General features: G+C 37.1%; 1 protein-coding gene across 3 annotated transcripts in view; it reads left to right on the top strand.

Annotated features, from left to right (window-relative positions):
* Window positions 1–15,000, top strand: part of DAAM2 (dishevelled associated activator of morphogenesis 2) — a 776,135-nt gene that overhangs the window by 297,477 nt on the left and 463,658 nt on the right. For all 3 annotated transcript variants that reach the window (XM_053712672.1, XM_053712673.1, XM_053712671.1), the window contains exon 3: window positions 6,243–6,332. In XM_053712672.1, the coding sequence (XP_053568647.1) occupies window positions 6,243–6,332 (90 nt within the window). The remainder of the gene's footprint in view (window positions 1–6,242; window positions 6,333–15,000) is intronic.

Here is a 15,000-nt window from a genome sequence, read left to right as displayed (position 1 = left end):
ACCCTTTTTGGCCTGCACCTGACAGTGGAGCTGAGCTACAAACTGTTCTAGTATATATATATATACACACAGAGAGAAGCACATGGTTCGCTGCTCCATAACACTGTCCGCCTGCTCTGATGAGGCGGACAGGAATCGGCGGAATTTAACCTGATCGAGTATGATTGGGTTGATTGACACCCCCCTGGTGGCCGCGAGTCTGCAGGGGACGGCGTTGCACCAGCAGCTCACAAGAGCTGCTGGTGCAGTGCTGAATACGGAGAGTGTATTGCATTCAGCGATGTCTGTCGGACCTGATACACACTGTCGGATCAGGTCCGACAGACATTTGATAAATAGGCCCCTATGAATCCAAATTGATTCAGATAGCGCATGCAATTTTAGTCAACTTTCTAATCTACTCCTATTATAATTTTTTCTTCATTCTCTTGGTATCTTTATTTGAAAAATCAGGAATAAAAAGCTTACGAGCCAGCCCATCTTTGGTTCAGCACTTGGGTAGCACTTGTTGATTGGTAGCTAAATGACGTGGACTCCTTACCCAATGTGCTTGGAGGGATATGGCTGCACCTCACTGATGAGGCCCAAAGGAGGCTGAAACGATCACCTGGGGTTGCCATTTTCCTTGTTCAGAGGAGAATTGTCTGGTATTTCGGGGCTGGACTGATCTTGTTACGCGTGATCACACTGATATACAATTGGGCTAAAAGAAGCTACTCCCAGGTGGTAACTGGGCCATAGAACAAACTACTGAGCTGTTGTTCGTTCCTGACAGACTGCTTCTCTTTCTGTTTATATTCATAATTAAAGATGGCCTCTTTTGTGTCTCAGTGCAAATTTACTATTTGCATAGATAAAGCTGTGTTATGTCAGTTTATCAGCATCTGGTAATAATTTTGACTAAAAAAAATAAATGACACATTTTGTCAAACCTTTCCTCTGCCGTGTATTGTATCAAACAGGAAAACTGCTCAAGTAACTAATACAAACTAGGTTTTGTCATGACCACACATTCTGATGTCTTATTGAAGGTCTCATACATACTTTCCAGAAATTTCATATGGTCATATGTGTTCTTAATTTTATAATTTGAGTGGAAAATCATTCTATATATAGTCACATTGTATCTGAGAAGTTAATGAAAGTTACAAAAGTCTCATATTTAGTACAGTAGATTATTTAGGAAAATATAATGCTCCTATCCAAAATATATTAAAAAATGTTAATGGTTTGCCAGGGGTGATATCTCAAGATCAGCAAACAAATTGGATGGTATTTGCTTATTTCTTTCCATGAAAACTCTTTGTCACGCCTTTAGTTTTTAACCCACACCCATTTAAAAGATTTCTGACCTCAGACAACATTCTTTGGCTTATTTTTAGCTCTGGAATCTCACTTTGGGCTTTGTAATCCTATGTAACATGGGTAAAGCTCTTGTTTCGCTTGTCTGCCCCTTAAGGTTGGAAATCCATCCTTAAACATTTCCATGTGTTTGTTCACTCAGCCGCAGCTAACTCCCGGAAAACATTTTCCAAAATGCTTCACCTCACTAGGTTGGCAATGAACTTCCCTCTGATTTTGTTTGGGTTCCATGCAAAGTCTTCTGCTGCCCAGATCCCTAGAGGCTTTTAACTTTGTCAGCAGCTGCTACCTGGCTCAAGACTCAATTTAGCTGATTTTACCAGTTTAGATTGCATCCCCAATGAGATGTTTTAAATAAAGCTGCTTTGTGTGTGTTTTTAAGCACTGGTGTACAGTTGTAGGCTAAGCAATATTTTATGTTGGTTTTCTATGGAAAAATATTTGTTTTACTATTGCTTGGTACAACAGCTGTTTAACTCCTCCGTAGTAAGACCGGCTGCAAATACAAAATGTGCCAGATTAGAGATAAGCAGTGTCGCGGGACCATGCTAACATTAGGGCGCAACGTGATATTACAAGTCCATGGTAAATCACATTTACCAGAGATGGGTAAGCAGCTGACATTGCTCGAGCACAACCTATACTTTAAATGGATATCGTGACTATGCTAATTTGCACTGTTATTTCAAGTTGAAAGTTACAGTTTGCTCTCGAGCAAAAGCCGAAACTGCACAACAATATTTAACTTGGCTTTTTTTCAAAAAACACTTAAAAAACAAATTAAAATAGTATTACACTCATATATACACTTTTTATTACAAATATCTAATTTTAATATTGTACAAAATATTTTTAAAGGTATACAGTATATGTTTGACTGGAAAGGGCTCCAATGTGTGTTTATATATGTACATGTACAGTATATATATATATATATATATATATATATATATATATATATATATACACACAAAACAAAGACATCCAAAAGTATAAAATAGAAAAATCCTTTATTGAAGTTGAGTTAAAAAATCGCAGAAGCCAGGTAAAATCCTAAATGCAGGTTAGGACTGATAGCCAAACATGTTTCGGTCTCTCCTCTAGCGCTTGTTCACTGGCATGAATCAGAGCACAAACCTGCAGGTATTTAAAGCCAAAATTTATATTAAAATCACCTGAATGTTATTAACTCTTAGTGGTAAATTTATAAAGTTGAAGGCTTCTATTGCTTGGGTCTAATACACAACTAAAATGTAAAAAAACTGTGTACAGGAGGTTTAGAAAACTCCTCTTATTCCTGAACCTTATAAATTACAATGTATTTAGAATAGAGAATAAAGAGGGATAAGACAACTAAATTAAACAAATTGAATTATTTTGCAATTATTTTCAAGATTCAATAAAATAAATATACATCTATGATGGAGTTTAATCCACCAGGATGTTTGCACTGTGATTTAAAGAATCACAATACTTCTCTTTGATCAAAAAGGTGTTCCCTATCACCCCTCTTTTGTATTTAGGTATGTGGTCTATTCCCTGTACTTGTAGCAAGGCATCCCTAGACTCATGTTCCTGTTGAAAATGTTTAGCTATGGGTGTATTACTGTCAGGTTTTTTTTATATCCCTAAGATGTTGTAAAATCCTATCTCTAAGGGCACGCTTGGTGCGTCCGACATATTGCTTGTTACACCCTTTGCATGTTAACAAATAAATGATGTGTTGTGTTACAGTTGATGTTAAATCTGATGTCATATTCCAATCCTGTGACTGTTGAGGCAAATTTGTTGCCTGTCTGAATATGTGTTCATGTTTTACAAATATTCTGATTATATTTGTAACAACTGACTCTACTTGGGAGCCATGTACATTGTTGGTTTTTAGGTAGCAAAATCCAGAATACAGCGCACTCTCACCTTCAAAACCAACCAGGGTGTCAACATGTTATAGAATAAAAGTCAGAGATTCAGCACTCGCTGGTCCTTTTAATCCAATGTGATTTTATAAGTGTAACTTTTTGGGGACACACGCCCCTTCATCATAGGAAAAGAAGTGTGTCCCGAAACGTTACACTTATAAAATCACATTGGAATAGAAGGACCAGCGAGTGCTGCATCTCTAACTTTATATTCATTTATATATATATATATATATATATATATATATATATATATATATATATATATATATATATATATATATATATATATATATATATATATATATATATACCAAAGGAAAAAAAATAATATATATATATATATATATATACATACAAACACAAACACCAAAATAAAGAGAGACTATTGCATTGAGCAATAATACTTATTAGATTAACTATATTGGACTAATTGTACATTTATAAGTAGACAAGCTTTCGGGAAGAATTCCTTCCTTTCTGAAGTCTGAAGCAGTTTTATGAGACTTTATAATTTACTTCCATTATCTAAGTGTGCAAAGTGTTTGTTTTTTGCAGCACAAGCTACTACTGAGGGCAATATTTATGACAAGGCAATCGGTTGCAGGTTTGCTCAATTGAGTTTGCAACTGATATTTATGAAGCAGCAGTTCAAGCCATTGCTTCATAAACTCTCTCCGCCCAACTGGAGTTTGACCGGATTCCTTTGACCAAAGTGATTGACAAGCCCTACTCACGAGTGTTCCATTGTGCAATGATAAAGAAGGGGAACATATCCGCCCCACAATTTGTGATCAAGTGCAGACAGGTGCTCAACTTGTGAATCCTGTCAACTCGCAAGTTGATAAATCTTGCACTGAGCATGTACAAAAGTTCACAGTAATTGCGTATATGAGTCTAAGATTGGCTTATGGATGTCACATGATACAAGGGGCTTTCAAATTGAGGTATATATTATAATTTTAGAATGGCAACATTTTGCTTGAGAGCTGCTGATCTCACCAACCATCTAGGGTTCTAAATATGACTGAGAGACACCTACTCAGCAAAAGCCCTTTAAATATTTTGTGTAATTTGTCTCCATCCTTAGTCAGAATTTCAAATGAATAGAAGATTTTGTGACAAATTTTCTTGTTTGTTTTATTTTTCCCACTCCCTGTACCATCTGATAGCCATGGACCAATCACAAATGCATATACCATGAATTCTTGCACATGCTCAGCAGGAATTTGTGCCTCAATAAGTTTGAATATGTTTATAATATAAGTAAATTAGAAAGTTTTTTTTATAAAATTGCATGCTCTATCTGAATTCAGCTAAAACTGAAGTGCATTTTTGCCTAACTCTTATACCAGCAAAATAAAAAAGTAACAGCATAACTGGCAAGTGGAGAATATCTAGATGTATTTAACAGCATGTCTACTCAGAGACCTGGCAATGTGCATTTCAGTATGGCTAGAATGCCTCTATACAATTATTGTTTAAATCACACTTTTGATTCAGGTTGTGCTGTGGACGGACCTTGGGGAGTTCTTGGTTGTGCTCTGAGAGGGAAGGATGAGAGAGGTGCACAGGCTTTTATAATGGTGCCCCAGCCCAGCTTTAGCATATGTCTAAAGCCTTATTCTAGAGAAAGGCATTTCAAGAGCCCTTAATCAGCCAAATATAAATGCACCATGAGATCCCATCATCGGTTTCACTTGGACACTAGTGTTAACATCCATGTTCAGATTAAATTGGTTTGTTTATGGAAACTGCACCACCCTTCTGCCAAAAACAAACACACAGTTAAATTTTCACAGTCTGATGATCAAAATCTCACTGACATGGTGAGAAATCACAGAAAATCTTTAGGGGCTTATTTTGAGCATTAAATCCTCTTCTTCACATCCAGAATAAACAGTTACCAAGCTAAAATGTTCCATTCTAAAATTATTTGAGGGACCTTGCAGCACTGGTGAGATTTCTTAGATAATTTCACCCCTAGAAAAGCTTTAGATCATCATACCCATTATGAGGAGCAGAGTCTCTTTTCCTCAAATGATGGGTCTCATAATTACCCTCTAGATGTCATATAGTTGTCACATGACTGTATAGATGTCATTTCATTTGGTTGTGAACTGAACCTCTGATGTCAAATGATTGTCACACGAACCTCTGGCTATCATAATGTTGATTTAAAACTAATCAATCACACATCTCACTAAATACTAGCTTAGAGTTGCAAATATATATTGGTATTATTATTTTAGGGCTTTTTTTTAACCATCCCATCCTGGAAATTTCTGCAGATGCCTGTTTTAAGGTGGGGACATGTTAGCATTTTATTATGTCATTTGTATATTAGATTGTCTTGGTTTAAGCTGTGCATATGGTTAAAGTGAATGTAAATTTTGATGCTAAAGTGCCCAGTTTTTAAAACTTCGATTAAAAACAGGGGCACTTTAATTCATCAAAATTTTCATTTCACTCCTGTTGTGAAAAAAAACTTACCTTTTAATCTTCACAGCAGCTCCAGCTTCCTCCACCCATTTCAAAGCCTCTTCCTGGGTCTAAAATGAGGCATCCGGTTTCCTGCAACCACAGCAGTGAATCAGACACTGAATCCCCCGGGGAGAAGCTGTGATTGGAGGATCACCTATCAATCATTTCTGACATCAGAAATGGCTTGTGAGACCGGAGAGCTGCTGTGAAGTTTAAACGTTTTTTTGTCACAACAGGAGTGAAATGAAAATTTTGATGAATTAAAGTGCCCCTGTTTTTAATCGAAGTTTTAAAAACCAGGCACTTTAGCATCAAAATTTACATTCACTTTAATAAACTGCAAAATGGGGAGGTGAAAATTGCCATGATGGTAACTGGTGTCAGCCTGAGACTAAGAGCCCATATACTAAGTTCTGAATACAGTGTTATACAATAGGTAAGTTTGTGCCACTCAGTATTTTCTCTTTTGAATTGCAGGATGAGTTGGATCTCACAGACAAGAACAGAGAAGCTATGTTTGCACTTCCTCCAGAGAAGAAATGGCAGATCTACTGTAGCAAGAAAAAGGTCAGTATTGTATTGTTTAATGTTCAGTGGAAGACAGTAACCACTGGCACCAGAAGTTAGAAGGAGTTTGCTGGTCTGTTGTTTAATGTTCAGTGGAAGACAGTAACCACCGGCACCAGCAGTTAGGAGTTTGCTGGTCTGTTGTTTAATGTTCAGTGGAAGACAGTAACCACCGGCACCAGCAGTTAGAAGGAGTTTGCTGGTCTGTTGTTTAATGTTCAGTGGAAGACAGTAACCACCGGCACCAGCAGTTAGGAGTTTGCTGGTCTGTTGTTTAATGTTCAGTGGAAGACAGTAACCACCGGCACCAGCAGTTAGAAGGAGTTTGCTGGTCTGTTGTTTAATGTTCAGTGTAAGACAGTAACCACTGGCACCAGCAGTTAGAAGGAGTTTGCTGGTCTGTTGTTTAATGTTCAGTGTAAGACAGTAACCACTGGCACCAGCAGTTAGAAGGAGTTTGCTGGTCTGTTGTTTAATGTTCAGTGTAAGACAGTAACCACTGGCACCAGCAGTTAGAAGGAGTTTGCTGGTCTGTTGTTTAATGTTCAGTGTAAGACAGTAACCACTGGCACCAGCAGTTAGAAGGAGTTTGCTGGTCTGTTGTTTAATGTTCAGTGTAAAACAGTAACCACTGGCACCAGCAGTTAGAAGGAGTTTGCTGGTCTGTTGTTTAATGTTCAGTGGAAGACAGTAACCACTGGCAGCAGCAGTTAGAAGGAGTTTGCTGGTCTGTTGTTTAATGTTCAGTGGAAGACAGTAACCACTGGCACCAGCAGTTAGAAGGAGTTTGCTGGTCTGTTGTTTAATGTTCAGTGGAAGACAGTAACCACTGGCACCAGCAGTTACAAGGAGTTTGCTGGTCTGTTGTGACACATATCCATAACCATCTGAATACTTATAAAAAACCTTACAACATAGTAAGTCCCAAGAGTCCTGCAGATTTTGCAGAGCATTTTTTATTAAGGCACTTCCCTGACTTTATGCCCTGCTTTTAGCTGCCACATCAGTGTTTGCATTTGCATCAGACCCTGCAAAAGGGACCCCTCTAACAAGTCTGTGCCTGTTTTAGGTACCCAACCCTTTAAACCAGCCTAACCAACTCTGTCACATAAATGGCTGTGTTGTGCCCCCAATCTACATCCCCTTTAGATGTTACAGGGACTTACAATCCTAAATTGTTCTTACATGATTCAGTTACAAGTTTTAACAACTTTAATCTTTACTTCTGTTATCAAATGAACTTCATTCTCTTGGTATCCTTTGTTAAAGGAGCTGCAATGCACTACTGAGAGCTAGCTAACTGATGAGCCAATGACAAGAAGCATATATGTGCATTTACCAATCTGCAGCTAGCTCCCAGTACTACATTGCTGCTATTGAGCCTACCTATGTTTGCTTTTCAACAAATTATACCAAGAGAACAAAGAAAATCAGATAATTGAACTAAATTGGAAAGTTGTTCAAAATTGCCTGCTCCATCTGAATCATGAAAGTTTAATTTTGACTTCACTACCCATTTAAAATTCAATCCCATTGCTCCCTACTTGGTTTAGTAGCCCATGGTGTTAGGTGGCTGGTACTTTTATGTATTCAAAGTCCTAATATATGCAGGGACATTGCTAATCACCCCTAAAAATTTTACAAAAGGCAAAATCAACAATGGAACCAATGGGATTTGATACATAGATAAAAGATGTGTTTCCACTTAAATGCCCTAGGAAAGATGGAAACACAATGTGTTAGGGCAAAAAGCTGCACCTTGTTTTATTTAAAAACAGCCTTTAAAACTCAAAACACTCAAAGGGAAGAGGAAATGAAAAAAAATGCTTGACCAATGTGTCATGGTCCCCATGGTTAGAACTATTAAAAAGGTCCACATCTATCCAACTGGAAAGCTACAATGGATATAAATAAAAACAAAATGCAGGTTTTTGAAATGACAACAATGTAAATGTCAGACTTTTTCTATCTGTAATGTGATCTTCCAACAAACAAAAATCCATAGAAAATAAAATAGATAATTATTACGAACAATTTAAATTAAAAAAAAACCTACAACACCCGATTGCATAAGTCTGCAACTCTTTTATAATGCTCTAGTTGTGTTCATAGTTAACCAATCACATCTAAATCGTGCCCGTAGGTAAATAGCATACACCTGCCATCAATGAAAGTGATTCTGATTAAACTTAGGTTAAAGTCAGCTGTTGCTGTAGGATTTGCTTGAATGTTTAGGGTTACATCCTACTGGGAGAGCAATGGTCTGCAAAGAGTTGCAAGATCTAATTGTTGAAAATAAAAAATCAGTAGAGGGATATAAAAGAATATTGAATACACTGGATGTACCATGAAGTACTGTTAAAACCATCATCAATAAGTGGAGAAAATGTGGCATCACAGAGACATTGCAAAGATCATGGCAACCCTTCAAAGCTGATGAGAGGACAAGGAGAAAACTTATCTGGGAGGCTACCAAGAGACCAACAGAAATACTGAAGAGCTACAGGAATTTTTGGCCGGCACGGATCACTCCTTGCAAGTAACCACCATTTCTCATATTCTGAACTTGTCTGGGCGGTAGAGTGTGCATGACAGAAACCCTTTCTTACAAAAAAGAAACACCCAAGCCCATCTATACTATGGCAAATTATATATTCAGTCACCCTTAACCATGTGGGAAAATGTGCTATGGTCTGATAAGTCAAATCTTGAGCTTTTTGGCCTTAATTGTACAAAATATGTTTGGCGTGAAACCAGCGAAGCTTATCATCCACCATACCAACTTTTAAGCATGGTGGTGGTAGCATCATGCTTTGGAGCTGCTTCTCTTAAGCTGGGGCAGGGGCTCTTGTCAAAATAGATGGGATAATGAATAACTCCAAATATTAAAATACTTGGCACAAAACCTGCTGGCCTCTGTCAGAGAGTTGAAGATGAAGAGGAATTTCACATTTAAACATGACAAGGATCCAAATCACACATTCAAGTGATCCAATGTATGGCTTCAGAAAAGGAAAATCAAAGTCTTGGAATGGCCCAGTCAGAGCCCGATCTTCAATCCCATCGAATGAGAGCTGTATACAGGAGATCCCCTCACAATTTGAAGAAACTTTAACTTTTTTGTAAAAAAAAGAAAGGGGTAAAATTCCAAGTGCACAGATAGAGACTTATTAACAAAGAATTAATACTAAAGGTGCTTCCACAAAGTATTAGTTGTGCGGGGTATGTAGCTTATGTCAACAAAGTTAGAGCCCCGATTATGAAATGGTGTGCAAACTTATGCCATCAGGCTGTAGTTTTTTATTATTTTAAATATTCCTAATAAATAACTATCGGCTAGATTACGAGTTTTGCGGTAAGATGGGTGCAGTGCTAACTTGCACATTATTGTCACCGTTCACTTCCCTACAGCGCTGGTATTACAGGTTTTCATAAACCCTGCATTATTAGGCAAGAAGCGAGCGTAGAGCAAAATTGAGCTCCATACCGCACTCCAATACCAGCACTGCTGAAAGCTGCGGTAAGCTGGTTTTACGTGCTCGTGCACGATTTCCCGATAGACATCAATGGGGAGAGCCGGCTGAAAAAAAGTCTAACACCTGCAAAAAAAGCAGCATAAAGCTTCGTAACACAGCCCCATTGATTCCTATGGGGAAACAAAATCTATGTTTACACCTAACACCCTAACATGAACCCTGAGTCTAAACACCCCTGATCTTACACTTATTAACCCCTAATCTGCCGCCCCCAACATTGCCGACACCTACATTATATTTATTAACCCCTAATCTCCCACCCCCAATGTCGCCGCAACCAACCTACACTTATTAACCCCTAATCTGCCGCCCCAATATAATAACCATATTAACCCCTAAACCGCCATACTCCCGCATCGCAAACACTAGTTAAATATTATTAACCCCTAATCTGCCACCCCTAACATTGCCGCCACCTACCTACATTTATTAACCCCTAATCAGCCGCTCCAACGTCGCCGCCACTATACTAAATTTATAAACCCCTAAACCTAAGTCTAACCCTAACACCCACTAACTTAAATATAATTCAAATAAATCTAAATAAAAATTCCTATTATTAACTAAATAATTCCTATTTAAAACTAAATACTTACCTATAAAATAAACCCTAAGCTAGCTGCAAAATAACTAATAGTTACATTGTAGCTATCTTATGGTTTATTTTTATTTTACAGGCAAGTTTGTATTTATTTTAACTAGGTAGAATAGTTACTAAATAGTTATTAACTATTTACTAACTACCTAGCTAAAATAAATACAAATTTACCTGTAAAATAAAACCTAACCTGAGTTACACTAACACCTAACATTACACAACAATTAAATAAATTACATAAATTAAATACAATTACCTAAATTACAAAAACAAACAAACACTAAATTACACAAAATAAAAAATAAATGATCAGATATTTAAACTAATTACACCTAATCTAATAGCCCTATCAAAATAAAAAAGCCCCCCCAATATATATAAAAAAAACCCCTAGCCTAAACTAAACTACCAATAGCCCTTAAAAGGGCCTTTTGCGGGGCATTGCCCCAAAGAAATCAGTTCTTTTACCTGTAAAAAAAAAATACAAACACCCCCCCAACAGTAAAACCCACCACCCACACAACCAACCCCCCAAATAAAATCCTAACTAAAAAAACCTAAGCTCCCCATTGCCCTGAAAAGGGCATTTGGATGGGCATTGCCCTTAAAAAGGCATTTAGCTCTTTTTCTGCCCAAACCCTAACCTAAAAATAAAACCCACCAATAAACCCTTAAAAAAACCTAACACTAACCCCCGAAGATCCACTTACAGTTTTGAAGTCCGGACATCCAACCTCAACGAAGCCGGGAGAAGTCTTCATCCAAGCGGCAAGAAGTGTTCCTCCAGACGGGCAGAAGTCTTCATCCAGACGGCATCTTCTATCTTCATCCATCCGTAGCGGAGCGGGTCCATATTCAAGACATCCGGCGCAGAGCATCCTCTTCAATCGAAGTCTTCTGCCCAAATGAAGGTCCCTTTAAATGACATCATCCAAGATGACGTCCCTTGAATTCCGATTGGCTGATATAATTCTATCAGCCAATCGGAATTAAAGGTGAAAAAATCCTATTGGCTGATGCAATCAGCCAATAGGATTGAGCTTCAATCCTATTGGCTGATCCAATCATCCAATAGGATTGAGCTTGCATTCTATTGGCTGTTCCAATCAGCCGTTTTTTTTTGGGGGGGGGGGGGCTTTTTTATTTTGATAGGGCTATTAGATTAGGTGTAATTAGTTTAAATATCTGATCATTTATTTTTTATTTTGTGTAATTTAGTGTTTGTTTTTGTAATTTAGGTAATTGTATTTAATTTATGTAATTTATTTAATTGTTGTGTAATGTTAGGTGTTAGTGTAACTCAGGTTAGGTTTTATTTTACAGGTACAGTTGTATTTATTTTAGCTAGGTAGTTAGTAAATAGTTAATAACTATTTAGTAACTATTCTACCTAGTTAAAATAAATACAAACTTGTCTGTAAAATAAAAATAAACCCTAAGATAGCTACAATGTAACTATTAGTTATTTTGTAGCTAGCTTAGGGTTTATTTTATAGGTAAGTATTTAGTTTAAAATAGGAATTATTTAGTTAATGATAGGAAATTTTATTTAGATTTATTTTATATATTTAAGTTAGGGGGTGTTAGGGGTAGACTTAGGTTTAGGGGTTAATAAATTTAGTATAGTGGCGGAGACATTGGGGGTGGCAGATTAGGGGTTAATAATATTTAACTAGTGTTTGCGATGCGGGAGTGCAGCGGTTTAGGGGTTAATATGTTTATTATAGTGGCGGCAATGTCGGGAGTGGCAGATTATGGGTTAATAATTTTATTTTAGTGTTTGCAATGCGGGAGGGCCTCAGTTTAGGGGTTAATAGGTAGTTTATGGGTGTTAGTGTACTTTTTAACACTTTAGTTATGAGTTTTATGCTACAGCTTTGTAGCGTAAAATTCATAACTACTGACTTTAGATTGCGTTACGAATCTTGCGGGATAGGCTGTACCGCTTACATTTTGGCCTCCCAGAAAAAGCTTGTAATCCTGGCGCTATGGAAGTTCCATTGAAAAAAGACTTTACGCAAATTGCATAAGTTAATTTGCGTTAAGGCCAAAAAAGTGTGCGGTGCCCCTAAATCTGCAAGATTCGTAATACCATCGGTAGTGAAAAAGCTTTTTCACTCATACCGCAAAACTCGTAATCTAGCGGTATGTTTTTGTCTTTTTTTTTTGTTGGAAGATCCCATTACAGATGGAAAAAGTCTGACATTTACATTGTTGTTATTTCTGTCTTTAAATTTCAAAAACCTGCAATTTCGTGTTTGTAGACTTTTTATATCCACTTTAAAGTTCCCACTGAATTCAGCCCAGAAGCCTTCTTCTCCCACTTAAACTTCTAAAGCCTAATAATTAATCAGTGAGTTTTTTCTTTGGCATATTATTTATTAGTAAAATGTTGCCAAAATCTGTTCACTGTTAAAAAGTTGTGTGTGAATTATGTTAATTTATCAGAATTAAGTAGAAAAAAATAGAGCTTCCAGGAGAAAATTGCAGCCACAAATGTTTAGTAACCATAGTGGCCTTATCACCATCTGTTAACTATTATTTAGTAACAGACTGCTATCTATTTGCAGTGATGTAGACTCAAGTTGATTGACTCTGACTCAAGTCACTCTAATGACTTGACTTGGACTTGACTCAGGAATTGTATATTTTTAGAGACCAACTTGCATCTTTGTTTAAATAAAGCCTTGTTGAAGTTACCTATGATAATTAAAAAAAAATTACATAACTTTGTGCCCATCTTCTTGATTTTTAGTTATTGAACTCCCCCCCCCTACGCACACTCCACCATCACCACCTCCTTTTTTCTGTTAAAGTTGGCTCCCAGACTTTAGACTTAACGACACTAAACCCACATTTTTTATTTAATGATTCACATAGAGCAGCAATTTAAGCAACTTTCTAATTTACCCCTATTATCAATTGTTCTTCATTCTCTTTCTATCTTTATTTAAAAAGCAGGAATGTAAAGCTTAAGAGCCGGCCTATTTTTGGTTGAGAACCTGGGTTATGCTTGCTTATTGGTTTGCTAAATCTAGTAACCAATAAGCAAACACTATCCAGGGCGCTTAACCTAAAATGGGCTGGCTGCTAAGCTTTAAATTCCTGCTTTTCAAATAAAGATAGCAAGAGAACAAAGAAACATTGATAGCAAGAGTAAATTAGAAAGTTGCTTAAAATTGCATGTTCTATCTGAATCATGAAAGAAAAAAATTTGAGTTTAATATCCCTTTAAGACTCGATTTGAAAGTATCTTGCAAGGACTTGAGACGGTAGAGATTTGAGACTTGACTTGAGACTTAAAGGTAGAGATTTGAGACTTGACTTGAGGCTTGAAGTTAGAGATTTGAGACTTGACTTGAGGCTTGGAGTAAAAGACCTCTCCATATGTGTGTTACTAAATAATGACTCCTTAAAGGGACACTGAACCCAACTTTTTTATTTTGTGATTCAGATAGAGCATGCAATTTTAAGCAACTTTCTAATGTACTCCTTTTATCTAATGTTCTTTATTCTCTTGGCATGTTTGTTTGAAAAGCAAGAATGTCAGTTTAGATGCCGGCCCATTTTTGGTAAACAACCTGGGTTGTCCTTGCTGATTGGACAGCACCGATAAACAAGTGCTGTCTATGGTTCTGAACCAAAAAATTGCTGGCTCCTTAGCTTAGAAGCCTTCTTTTTAAAATAAAGATAGCAAGAGAACGAATTAAAATTGATAATAGGAGTAAATTAGAAAGTTGCTTAAAATTTCTGCTCTATCTGAATCAGGAAAGAAAAAATGTTGGTTCAGTGTCCCTTTAAGGCTGATCTTAATGGCACACACTGACCTGTTGCTCTAATAATCCCACCCACAGTCCCACAGTAATGATTTGGTCGCCGCTTAGCAAACAGTCCAGGAGCCTTCATCAAAATTAACCTTTTAAGCACCTTAACTCTACATTCAAGCCCCAACCTCTCCACCCCTTTGCAACTCACCACAACAATTTAAGGGGCATGAAACCCAACATGTTTCTTTCATGGTTCAGATAAAGCATACATTTAAAAAATAAATAAGATTTCCTTCTATTATCAATTTTGCTTCATTCTATTGGTATCCTTTGTTGAAGGAGCAGCAATGCACTACTGGGAGCTAGCTGAACACATTGGTAAGCCAATGACAAGAGGCATATATGTGCAGCCACCAATCAGTAGCTAGCTCCTAGGTCCTGAGCCTACCTAGGTATGCTTTTCAACAAACTATACCAAGAGAACTAAGCAAATTAGATAATAAAACTAAATTGTATTGGGTTTAACCTTCCTTGTGGCTGGTTTAACGACTATACTATGTCAAGGAAGCTGTAAGGAAAAAGAGTTTGCGAGTGTGTAGCAATGTGATGTCAGTACAAAATCTCTGTCTGTAGAGTTCATTTGTAACTTTGCATCTATTGAAGGATGTCATGTGATGCACAAAGTGCTTCCTAGACATTGCAAGAATCTTATCTTTGTGCTTTTAACTATATTACAGAGAGGACATTGAGGGCCAGATTACAAGTCG

This window comes from Bombina bombina, chromosome 4 (assembly GCF_027579735.1).
Source record: "Bombina bombina isolate aBomBom1 chromosome 4, aBomBom1.pri, whole genome shotgun sequence".
Lineage (NCBI taxonomy): Eukaryota > Metazoa > Chordata > Amphibia > Anura > Bombinatoridae > Bombina > Bombina bombina.
The sequence above is the reverse complement of the archived record's forward strand: the minus strand, read 5'-3'. Positions and strand labels throughout refer to the sequence as shown.